Genomic DNA, 12,675 nt, shown 5'->3' with positions numbered 1-12,675 from the left:
GTGGGGGGGGGGGGGGGAGTGCGCGCCTCTCACCCTCGCTAAGCCCTGGACCTCCTGATCTTACAGACTACCGTATTTCCCCATATATAGGCGCGGCCTATATATGGGTTTTGCAGTCCAAACAGTGGGTGCAGCTTCCTTATATGGGGCGGCCTATCTAATGACATCGTAGATAAGCCGCCCCCTTTAGTAGATCCCCATCCCCCACCCCGTACCTTTTTAAATAATGTAGCTCCCTCGCTGGCCTCCTGCTTCCTACAATGTCACGGCCGCGGTGCAGGGCAGGCGCGAGCTTTTCAGCGTCCAGCCCGCCCCGCGCTGCTTCCTCTGTCCCGTGAGAACTGATGCAGGCATTGAGGAAGCAGCCGTGGAGTGGGCTGCACGCTGAAAAGATCACGCCTGCCCTGTACCGCGGCTGTGACGAGGCAGCCGGCGGAGGTAGGGTATTTACCCGGTGGGTGGGGGGGAGGGATGTATAGGCCGCCCCCATGTGGTTTTAAAACTCTTAGATAAGCAGTGGCTTGTAACATGGGGCGGCTTATCTAAGAGTTTTAAAACATGGATAGGCATTTATTGCGGCCTATACACTGGGGCGGCCTATATGCGGAGAAATACAGTATACCGTGTTTACTACGTTAGGAGCTTAAGACATGGTTTCCTTAATTGTGCTGAAAAAAGTCGAGAACATGGAGCCAATGCCTACCGTAGGGGTGGCTGGTGAGCCACATCGAAGGGCTACCAGTCCTGGGAAGCCAAGGGTGAGTTGCCAAGTGGGAGGCAGGATCGGCAGGCCATCGTCCCGAGCCAGTTACAGCTGGTCCTCCCGTCACCATCAAGTTGGAATTCAACCCATTTGTGGCACAGCCAGCTTGAAGTATGCGAGTGAAATCAGCAGCTTCCTTGCTTTCTCTGGTCCGGGGGAAAAAGGGAGACCAAAAAAGGAGAAAAAAGATGATATTTTTCAACAATATTTCCTTGGCACTCTGTTACAATCAAATATCTCACTCATACACATAGTTGAACATCAAACTAGACAGTAGACCAGACCTTAAAATCAGGATTAACTTTTTGTTTACCCACCAAAGGAGGAAAAAAGATTGATTAAAATATAAACTGGGGGGGGGAGAAAGGGGATTAATATTCAAGTGCCTTGCCTTGCCTTACCCTGCCCGGCTTTGCACCCTGTTCCCCCTCCCTCGCTGTTCTACCAGCATCCCTCCTCCTCACTCACTCCCACCCCTGCCCCGCCAGTCTCTGCACCTCCCTCTCTGGTTCTGTACTCTTTCCCCCTTCCCTCCCAATGCCTTGCAGGCCTCCAATCTGCCAGCGGCTCTACACGGGCAGGAGCAAAGGAAGGTCACTCCTGCTGCAATTCGCCGCTGGACCACCAGGGATTGTAAAGGTACGTATAGGAGGCGGGAGGGAGGTTTAAAATCTTAGAATCGGCTGGAACAGGAGGCGGGAGGGATCCCTCCTGTCCCGGCAATCGCTGGACCACCAGGTCTCATGGCAGGCCCGGCAGAGGTCTGCAAACAGGTTCGGGGGGGGGGGGGGGAGGGCGGGTCAGCATTGGCCCGAATATGAAGCGAGACCCTCATTTTTGGGCCATTTTTTTGCCCCAAAATCGCAGTTTGTAATTTAGAAAGAAACAAGAGAAAGAAAACTGGGCGGAAAATTTTAAAATGATTTTCCCCAGGTAACTAAGTAGTTACTTAAGGAAAATCGGCCCTGCTCTCTCTAGGTAAACATACCGTTCTCCCTTCACAGTGAGGGTATTTTTACCGTTACTACAGAGAGAAAGGACCGGAGAAGGACATGGCTAGCTGACAATACAACTGGCTTTCACTCTGACAGTCCCAAGGCCTGCTTTATGACATTAACTTTGAACTAGCAGAAGTACCCGCAGTGCTAGCTGGCCTTGAATTTAAAAAAAAAAACAAAACAAAACAGGAAACTCCACAGAGAGCTTCCCTTTGCAAATTCACTTGCAGGCCAGTGGGGTAAAGCATGGCTTTGAAGAATAATCTCCTGTTTGAAGCTGCAGAGTAGAGAATGACACGGGGAAAAAAATCTGTCCCTGTCACTGCCCCGTCACCGGACCGCCGTCCCCTTCACCGCCCCGTCATCCCTGTCTCCGCAGCATCAACCCTTCCCTCTCGCCACCTCACTGCCCTTCGGCACCCCTCGCACGAACTCCCTCCCTCCCCCTTATCTTCTCGGCGCATTTTAAGGTTTCAGAGTACTTGTTGAAAGCCGCCGGAAGCTTCTCCTTGGAAGTTACATAGTAACATAGTAGATGACGGCAGATAAAGACCCGAATGGTCCATCCAGTCTGCCCAACCTGATTCAATTTAAATTTTTTAATTTTTTCTTCTTAGCTATTTCTGGGCAAGAATCCAAAGCTTTACCCGGTACTGTGCTTGGGTTCCAACTGACGAAATCTCTGTTAAGACTTACTCCAGCCCATCTACACCCTCCCAGCCATTGAAGCCCTCCCCTGCCCATCCTCCACCAAACAGCCATACACAGACACAGACCGTGCAAGTCTGCCCAGTAACTGGCCTAGTTCAATATTTAATCTTATTTTCTGATTCTAGACCCTTTGCGTCAGAGGAGAAGCTTCTGCCCACACATGCACGCATAAGAACATAAGCAGTGCCTCTGGCTGGGTCAGACCAGGGGTCCATCCTGCCCAGCAGTCCGCTTACGCGGCGGCCCATCAGGTCCAGGACCTGTATAGTGATCTCTACCTATACCCTTCTATCCCTTTTTCCTATAGGAATTTATCCAATCCCTTCTTGAACTGATACCGTATCCTGTCATATCACACACTCTGGAAGCGCATTCCAGGCATCTACCACCCTTTGGGTGAAGAAGAACTTCCTAGCATTGGTTCTAAATCTGTCCCCTCTTAATTTTTCCCGAACGCCCTCTCTTTCTTGAACGTTTGAAGAATCTGTCCCTCTCCACTTTCTCTATGCCCTTCATGATCTTGTAAGTCTCTATCATGTCCCCTCTAAGCCTCCGCTTTTCCAGGGAAAAGAGCCCCAGCAATGCACGTAGGCTCCGGCGGCTTTCAACAAGTACTCTGAAACATTAAAACACGCCGCAAAGGTCAGGGAGAGGGAGGGAGGGAGGGACATAGATGCGTAGGAAGGTGGGAAGGAGGGAGGGGGGGCCTTGCGTGATCAGTGACCGAGCGCATTCCCTCCCTTAACTGTGGGGACAAGGCCATTCACCACTCCACGGGGCGGTAGATGGCCTTGTCCCAGCACCTGCGGTGAGCACCTTCTTCCCCCTATCGTTTTGGTAGGTTACCCGCGGCTAGCCGCAGGTAACATCCACCGTGTCATTCTCTACTGCAGAGCAAATATTTTTTACATTTAGAGGCTAGAAATCATGTAGCATATGCCGACGTGTTCGATAAACGGCAGGAAAAGTTTCCTTCCTTCCTTCCTTCTACATTACATCATTTTGTTTGATGCTGCATCCTCGATCGGACTACAAAGCTGTTTGGGCTGTTTTAAAATCCACCCAAAGAAAGCTCCTGAAACCCTGCCATTTAACAGAAATCATTTAAAAGATTATTTTTTAAAAAAAATCTTTATTAGTTTTCAATTATTAACAGTGCAATACATTTCCCCTTCCCTATTTGTGGTTTCGATGTTCGCGGTTTCAATTATCTACGTTTTTTCCCAGGCCCCCCCCCCCTGAGAAAAAACAGCCCTGGGACTTGGAGGGAGGCAATCAGAGGTGGCAGGGGGCGATTAGAGGCAGCGGGGGGATCAGAGGTGGCGGGGGAGTGATCGGATGTGGCGTGGGGGCGATCGGAGGGGGCAGGGGTGCAATCAGAGCATTGACCTCACCTGGTGGTCTAGCGGTGACGCAGAGCAGGAGAAATTTTCCTACACTCCTGCCCTATGCAGAGCCGTGAGTTCCCGTGGTCTCACGAGACTACAACAGGGAATTCCTGTTGTAGTCTCGTGAGACTACAGGAACTCAGCAGCACGGCTCTGCATGGGGCAGGAGTGTAGGAAAATTTCTCCTGCTCTGCGTCACTGCTAGACCACCAGGTAAGGTCCGGGGGTGAGTCGGAGCTAGCCAAAAGTTATTCGCTCTGCCCCTAACCCCCTGCAAATAGGGAGGGAGCAGTGTACTGTGAATTTAAACATAAACAAATCAAACAAAAGCACTTCAAAACCCTGCCATTTAACAGAAATCATGTAAAAGATTCTTGTCTTGTCGCAAGACAGATGCCAAAGAAAGCTCACGCATTCCATAGCTCATGACAAAAATAAAAAAGGAAAAAGAAGAGCTTACATAACAGTGACGAAACGTGTAAGAAGGTTCTCCTCCCTGTAAACAGCAAAATTGTGTTAATAGGAAGGGTTATGCAAGGGAAGCGTTATGAAATGTTACTAGGTTGTTCCCTTTAATAAAGAGGATGAAACTCCTCTCGTACGAGGTGAAGACTAAAAAGGTCAGGGCTCTTCAGCTTGGAAAAGAGACGGCTGAGGGGAGTCTACAAAATCTGGAGTGGAGTAGAACGGGTCCAAGTGGATCGATTTTTCACTCCGTCAAAAATGACAAAGACTAGGGGACACTCGAAGTTACTTTTAATGTTCAATAATTTATATTCAGTTTTAAAAATAAAATATACATAACAAAAATCTTACAAAGAATATCATCTCAACTCAGTTAATACATTGTAGATACATAAATTCAAAGAAATCAACAATCAATTATCATCACAATACAAACACGATAAAGTACCTCCCAACACTCCCTCCTCCCTTCCCCCATCCTATTTCCAAATATTACTAATAAATAGTGCTTCACTTTCTGATTACAAATGTAATGAGTTCACTCCAAAACTGCCTGCTCTGACTGATAATTGCTGTATATAAGGTTCCCAGGTCATCCCAAATTTACTCTGGTTTTTATAAGATGGGGGGGGGGTCGCCCTAGCTTCCATAATCATAAGAGCATGAAATGCTGCCCTCCAATGCCAAAATGAGGGTGGACTTTCTTCCAACCAATGTGGTAAAATACATTTTTGACTTATAATAAAGGATTTACGAAATAATTCCCGAACCCCTTTCTTAAAAATCCTGTCCCATTGAAGAAATAATACCATCTGGGGGAAATACTTTTAAAACCAATAGGAGGAAATTTATTTCACTCAGAGAATAGTTGATCTCTGGAATGTGTTGCCAGAGGATGTGGTAAGAGCAGATATATTAGCTGGTTTTAAGAAAGGTTTGGACAAGTTCCTGGAGGAAAAGTCCATAGTCTGTTATTAAGACATGGGGGGAGGCCTATGCCTGCCCTGGATCGGCAGCATGGAATGTTACTACTCCTTGTGGTTCCAGAATCTTTTGTTACGCTGTGGGATTCCGGAATCTTGCTATTCTTTAGGATTTTGTATTGGATGTTGCTACACCTTGGGGTTCCGGAATCTTTTGTTCCGCTGTGGGGTTCCTGGAATCTTGCTATTCTTTAGGATTCTGTATTGGATGTTGCTACACCTTGGGGTTCCGGAATCTTTTGTTACGCTGTGGGGTTCCTGGAATCTTGCTATTCTTTAGGATTCTGTATTGAATGTTGCTACTCCTTGGGGGTTCCGAAATCTTTTGTTACTCTTTGGGGTTCCAGAATCTTTTGTTACTCTTTGGGATTTCAGAATCTTGCTATTCTTTAGGATTCTGTATGGATTGTTGCTACTCCTTGGGTTTTAGCCAGGTACAAGGGACCTGGATTGGCCACCGTGAGAATGGGCTACTGGGCTTGATGGACCATTGGTCTGACCCAGTAAGGCTATTCTTATGGTCTTATGTGATTGGACTCTAAAGAGCTGATCCAGGAACTTAAGCCGAGTGCCACGCCTGAGGTCAGGAAGACATTTTTGTCACCATCTCGCAGGACCCATTACGGAAACATGCTACTTTTGCAACTTTGATCATCATCTACAATGAAAGTCCCTGACCCTATTGCACTGACCCACAATAGAAGCTGGGATTTTCATAATTGCCTATTACACTATCTTGGGAAGTTTTGGGGCTTTCCCTCACGCCTTCTTCCTTGTTAATGCAAATGAAGTGATTCATGGAAATGATATCTGTATATTGTTTTGGTTTATTGTGTTTTATACTGGTTTTTTGGTGTTATTATCTTATGATTATGTTTGTTTTTTAATCTGTTTAGGTATATGCGGAATATAAGTTTTTTAATTAATTAATCAATACAGTGGCATTTTATTAGATCTAGGGAGAGGTTTGTTGTTGTTTTTTTTGTTCTTTTTAAGTCTTCCTGTGTTTTGGGGGGGGATGCCTATAAGAGAATGGCATGGGGACAAATTTTTCCCTGTCCCCAAGGGAACTCATTTTCCCGTCCTGTCCCCGCGATTTCTTTTCTTGTCCCTGCCCCATTCCTGCAAGCTCTGTCCTCATTCCCACAAGCCTCAAACATAAGTGTTCGAGGCTTGTGAAGGACAGGTAGAGTTTACAAGAATGGGGCAGGGCAGGGACAGCGACAAATCTCACGGGGACGGGACAGGGAAATTGAGTTCCTGTGGGGGGCGGGGAAAAATTTGTCCCCGTGCCATTCGCCTATCTTAAATGTCAAAAGAATGCTGTAAATCTCTAGGGCATGGTGGGGTGTCAGGTCAAAACCGCGGAAGACAAAGGCACGCGCGGACAACTGAGCGCAGCGCGGAGGTGCGCGCTGAAGAAAATAACTGTTTTTAGGGGCTCCGACGGGGGGGGGGAGGTGTGTGGGGGAACCCCCCCACTTTATACTGATCGCGCTGCATTGTGGGGGGTTTGGGGGGTTGTAACCCCCCACATTTTACTGAAAACTTCACTTTTTCCCTAAAAACAGGGAAAAAGTTAAGTTTACAGTATAATGAGGGGGGTTACAACCCCCCAAACCACCCACAACGCAGCCCGATCTGTATTAAATAAAGTGAGGGGGGCTCCCCAACAAAACCCCCCCATCAGAGCCCCTAAAAACTGTCATTTTCTTCGGCGCGCACCTTTGTCTTCCGCGGTTTTTGTCTATGAACCGCATGGTGGTGTCTGCTGATGTGCTTCAAACAACCGCTTGCGAATCCGATTATTAAGCTGAATAAACAATAAATTGACTCTCCAGGGCTCCATCTAGCCTTCTTCCCTGAAAAAGCAACGCTTGGCCCTCTCTTTCTCTCACATACAACTCCTCGTATCTCTCACCTAGCCTCCCGCTCTGTCCTTCCATGTGCAATCCCCATTTATCAGAACTCATCCATAATCCCCAGACTTTCATGCACCCTGACCACAATCCCTCCCTTGCATGTTCCCTTCTCATCTATCCACAGGTAGCCACCTCTTAACTTTTACACTAGCCATTCTTAGGGTTGCCAGCCTTCCGGATTTCACCAGACATGTCCTCTTTGTCCGGGTTTTGGAAAAGCATGGACGAAATCACTGTCGGGCATATACGCATCTGCGAATGCCCTCCTGCCCGACAAGAGCAGGCATCAGGGGGTGGGGCTAGGGTGTAACAGGGCAGGTATGGGTGGGTCTGGAGGGCGGGCCTAGGGGTCCGTATTTTCCAAACGGAAAATCTGGTAACCCTACGCATTCTCTTATTACCAGGATTTGTGACTTTTCTGCTTTCATAAGAATTATTTTAGGCCTTCCATGAAGAAAAAGCTTTCCAAATTTATCCCAACTACGCACAAGGGTGGCCCCGTGGTATTCCATTACCGGAACATACCTGAGCAGCTTCTCCTGGTCCCGGTCCAAGCGCCCTGCCAGAAGGCGATCATCCCTGTGACGCGTCCTGTCATCTCCACAGTCATCCTCTGAGCGGCCCGGCCCTTCAAAAGACAAGACACAAATTATATGCACCATTCACTCCTCTCCCAACTCTGGGAAAACCCACATCTCCAAGACATTACATTACATTAGAGATTTCTATTCCGCCATTACCTTGCGGTTCAAATTGAAAATTGTTCTTAGACTTTACATTCCACCGGAACGTGCAGCCCGGATGGGGATTACTGCGTCACATTCTTGCCCGAAATGCAATCAGGCTCACGCATCTTTGAGTCACATGTTTTGGGCCTGCCCCGCAATCCAACAGTTTTGGAGACATCTTGGCCTATATACCACATCGCTTTGGGGAAGGCGATGGCTTCCGCAACCGAGGGTGTTATTTGGATTTTATACTATAGCCTCGCCCAAACCCAGGGGAATGTCAGCATTTATCTCCAGAGTCCTTTTGATGGGAAAAAAAAGCCATCCTCACCCACTGGCTCTCCCGTGATCCCCCGTCCTATGCACAATGGAAATCCCTAATGATAGTGCACGCGACACTGGAGAGACGCATGGTGGGAGACTCGACTCTTGGCCCAGGTCGCAAATTTTGTCAGGTGTGGGAGCACTTCTGGCAGGACCTCACACCGCGTGCTCGCAGTAGACTTTTGAATCTTTAAGATTTTATTCCCACTCTCAGCTGTTGGACCGGCCATGGATTCTTGGGTAGGGGAGGGGGGGATGGGAGGGGAACTGATTATATTGTTGAAAATGTTATTTCCTGAATGGTACTACTGTTTGTATTTGCTTCTTACTGCTGGAATAATAAAAATCATTTAAACATACCTTGCGGTTCAAGGCAGATTACAAAAGAATTATAAACGGTGGGTTACAATGGAAGATCATTTGTCATTTCTAGAGAGGTAAAGAGTAAGTCCGGTAGTTTCAGTGTGGCGGGAAGAGGGAGGAAGGACGGGTGACAGGTCAAAAGCACGCGACGACAAAGGCACGACGGCAACCCAGCGCAGACAACTGAGCGCAAGGAGGAAGCGCGCCGAAGAAAAACAATATTTTAAAGGGCTCCAACGGGGGCTGTGGGGGGAACACCCCGCCACTTTACTTAACAGAGATCGCGCTGGCGTTGTGGGGGGTTTGGGGGATTGTAACCCCCCACATTATACTGAAAACTTCACTTTTTCCCTCTTTTTAGGGAAAAAGTTAAGTTTCCAGTAAATAAGGGGGGTTACAAACCCCCAAACCCCCCACGACACCGGCGCGATCTCTATTAAGTAAAGTGGGGGGTTCCCCACCAACACCCCCCGTCTTGAACAAGAAAAAGTTTTTGAAAAGTTTACTTAAATAATTGCAGAAAAAAAGAATGTGAACCAATGAGGAATGAAAACACCAGTATTCCCACCGATACTGAACACTATTAAGGGTGGAGGAGGTGTTCTTGAGGCCACGTTTTGTTACATTTGAAATACAGTGGTACCTTGAATCACGAGCATAATCCGTTCCAGGAGCATGCTCGTAATCCAAAATGCTCGTTTATTAAAAGCGAGTTTCCCCATAGGAAATAATGGAAACTCGCTTTGATACGTTCTCCCCCCCTCCCCCCACGAGAACCGGCATTGCTCCCCCCGAAGGCCCCCCTGCGATCTGGCACCCTCCCCCCCTGTGATTGGGCACTCTCCCCCCCCACCCCCCCACCCCCCACCGCTTCTTACTGTCATCTGGGCCTGGGCACCAGCACCGGCATGTCCTGTGCGTTGGTGCCGGTGCCCGAAGATCGGCCTCCTCTTCGTGCTGGGCCTTGAGCATCTACGCATGCTCAAGGCCTGCGAGTTCACGTTCTCTCCGAGAATCTCAGAGAGAGCATGAACTCGCAGGCCTTGAGCATGCGCAGATGCTCAAGGCCCAGCAAGAAGAGGAGGCCGATCTTCAGGCACCGGCACCAACGCACCGGACATGCCGGTGCCCAGGCCCAGGTGACAGTAAGAAGCGGCGGGGGGGGTGGATCACAGGGGGCGTCACTCGCAAATCGAGGCACGCTCGGTTTCCGAGGCACCGATTTTGCGAATGTTTTGCTCGTCTTGCAAAACACTCGCAAACCGGTGCACTCGTAAACTGAGGTACCGCTGTATATGAGAGTATGTTTAACAATTTGTAATTCTACGGAGGGGAACGCTGGATATTTTGGAGGTTGGGTAAAGTATTGGTACAGTTGCATGCTAATTGCAACATTAGCACATGACTATCAATACATTCAATAGAAAAAGGCTATTTTACAGCCGTGGTTAAAATGGCCTTAGCGCACGAATAAGCCCTGCACAAGTTATGTGCTAAAGCCACTTTTTACTGCAGGTTAACAAAAGAACCCCCTATGTAAATAACTTTCCAGGGTCTGCATATTTAACAAGATTAGAACGGAGAGCATTATCGCAAGGATGTGCTGAGACTGGAGTCGGTTCAGAGAATGGCCACTCGGATGGTCTCAGGACTCAAGGATCTCCCATACGAGGAACGGTTAAACAAATTGCAGCTATACTCACTCGAGGAGCGCAGAGAGAGGGGGGGACATGATCGAGACGTTCAAGTATCTCTCGGGCCGCATAGAGACGGAGGAAGATATCTTCCTCTTCAAGGGTCCCACGACAACAAGAGGGCATCCGTGGAAAATTAGGGGAGGGAAACTACGAGCTGACACCAGGAAATTCTTTTTCACAGAAAGGGTGGTTGATCGCTGGAATAGTCTTCCACTGCATGTGATCGAGGCCAGCACCGTGCCTGATTTTAAGGCCAAATGGGATCGTCACATGGGATCTATTCACAGGGCGAAGGTAGGGGAGGGACATTAGGGTGGGCAGAATGGATGGGCCTTGGCCCTTATCTGTCGTCTATTTCTATGTTTCTATGTAACACAGAGAGTACACAAAGTTTCCAACGGCATTTGTGTGTGTATGACACATGAAGAAGATGCATTTAGGGATGCGAGTGGATGAGAATCTTTGGGGGGGGGGGAAAGAGGGTTTCATTTTACATATGTGATAGAGTCTAGAATTATGGGTAGGTCTTTGCATGAGAAATTGGCTGTTTTATCTTTCAGCTTGCTGCCCAGTATGCTTGGAATAAACTACCTGACTCCACCTGCCACACCCCTTCAGTTCAAAAATAGGCTGAAAACCCACCTTTGAGACAGCCTTCAACTCATAGCCCTTCCCACTCCCCTCTGCTCACCACCCCGTCAGCAGTTTAACCATTCCCGCTTATAACCCCTATCCTGGCATCCTGTTTATCTGTCTTGATTGTTTAGATTGTAAGCTCACTTGAGCAGGGGCTGTTTCCTTTCTTACTCTATACTAGAGAATGACACGGGGACAAATTTGTCCCCGGCCCCGCGGGAACTCAATTTCGCCGTCTTGTCCCCGTCCCGTAAGCTCTGCCTTAACCCTTTCAGGACCATAAGGATCGTAGGCCAATTTTTGTGGTTTTGACGACATTTTTATGGTAAAAAGGGCTTGCAGATGCCAATAAATTGATTTTTTTTGTGAAATATCATTATTTTTATTTAAAAAATCACACTTCTGGCTTATGGACAGTGTGGCAAGTGAATCTTCTCGTCAATCTGGCAACAACGCTAATGAATGAATGTCGGAACCAGTTTGTTTACATAAAGGCAGTATCATATGGAATCCGTACATATCAAATTTAGAACTGTAGACTATCCCAATCAAAATTTATAGGATTTTAAAGTTATGGGACAAATATGTCCCTTGGTCCTGAAAGGGTTAACCGCACACGCCTCAAACACTTATGATCTTAAAATGTTTGAGGCTTGTGCAGATGAGGATGGAGCTTGCAGGCACAGGGCAGGGACAGGAAAAGAGCTCGCAGGGACGGGATGGGAAAATGAGTTCCGTGGGGATGGGGACACATTTGTCCCACTTACGGTATATACTCAAAACAGAGCCCTATAGGGAAGTCAATACATTACTCTGCAACACAGCAAGGCCTTAATCACATACACACACCATTCACACACCCATATAAGAGAAAATAAGAAGGAAAAAGAAAAAGAAAAGAAGTGGAGAAAAAAGGCCTCAGTTCAGCTTCATTTGGAGTTTTTTTGGCCAAATGAAGCGGAACTGAGGCCTTTTTCTCCACTTCTTTTCTTTTTTCCTTCTTCTTTTCTCTTATATGGGTGTGTGAATGCTGTGTGTATGTGATTAAGGCCTTGCAGTGTTGCAGAGGAATGTATTGTTTTCCCTATAGAGCTCTGTTTTGAATATATAAGTGGTATTATCTGGCCCTTATCCTTTAATAGTATATACTAGTGAAACATTTGTCCCCCACATCATTCTCTATTCTGTACAGCACTGCGTACGTCTGGATGCCCTCCAGACGTAGGCCTGATGAGCCAAGATTTGTGTGAGACCGGAGTTGGGGGAGGGAGGGGGGGACTGAACGAGGCAGGGCTATGTGCTGAATGGGGCGTGGCCAGGCAGGGTTGGGGCAACGTGTCCTTTTTTGGGGGAGAAAAAAATATAGTAACCCCACAAATGGAAGAAATAAAAGGGCTTTGGAAAAATGACTTACCCCCAAATTCTTTATACGGAACTCAAAATTGCGCACACAAATTTGGACAGGTGCTCAATCGGCACATGCAATTTAACTGTACAATGAGTCAATTAGTGCTGATAACTGGGCACTATCCATTATTGGTGGTAATTGGCTATAATTTGAATTTACACGCTCATCTTTGTAGTGGATATTTTGTAATGATACGCGTGTGAAGGTTTACGTGTGGGCCTGAAAAGGGGGTGTGGCCATGGGAGGGGGCAGGGGCGAGTGGGTGGGGGAGGGTGATTGTAAAATTTGC

General features: G+C 47.6%; 1 protein-coding gene across 6 annotated transcripts in view; it reads right to left on the bottom strand.

The window, feature by feature from the left end:
• Positions 1 to 12,675, bottom strand: part of TNRC18 (trinucleotide repeat containing 18) — a 223,838-nt gene that overhangs the window by 134,216 nt on the left and 76,947 nt on the right. For all 6 annotated transcript variants that reach the window (XM_033914995.1, XM_033914996.1, XM_033914997.1 and 3 more), the window contains exons 5-6: positions 7,756 to 7,858; positions 704 to 909 (exon numbers count right to left, since the gene is read on the bottom strand). In XM_033914995.1, coding sequence (XP_033770886.1) covers positions 704 to 909; positions 7,756 to 7,858 — 309 coding nt within the window. The remainder of the gene's footprint in view (positions 1 to 703; positions 910 to 7,755; positions 7,859 to 12,675) is intronic.

Source organism: Geotrypetes seraphini, chromosome 11 (assembly GCF_902459505.1).
Source record: "Geotrypetes seraphini chromosome 11, aGeoSer1.1, whole genome shotgun sequence".
NCBI classification, from domain to species: domain Eukaryota; kingdom Metazoa; phylum Chordata; class Amphibia; order Gymnophiona; family Dermophiidae; genus Geotrypetes; species Geotrypetes seraphini.
The sequence above is the reverse complement of the archived record's forward strand: the minus strand, read 5'-3'. Positions and strand labels throughout refer to the sequence as shown.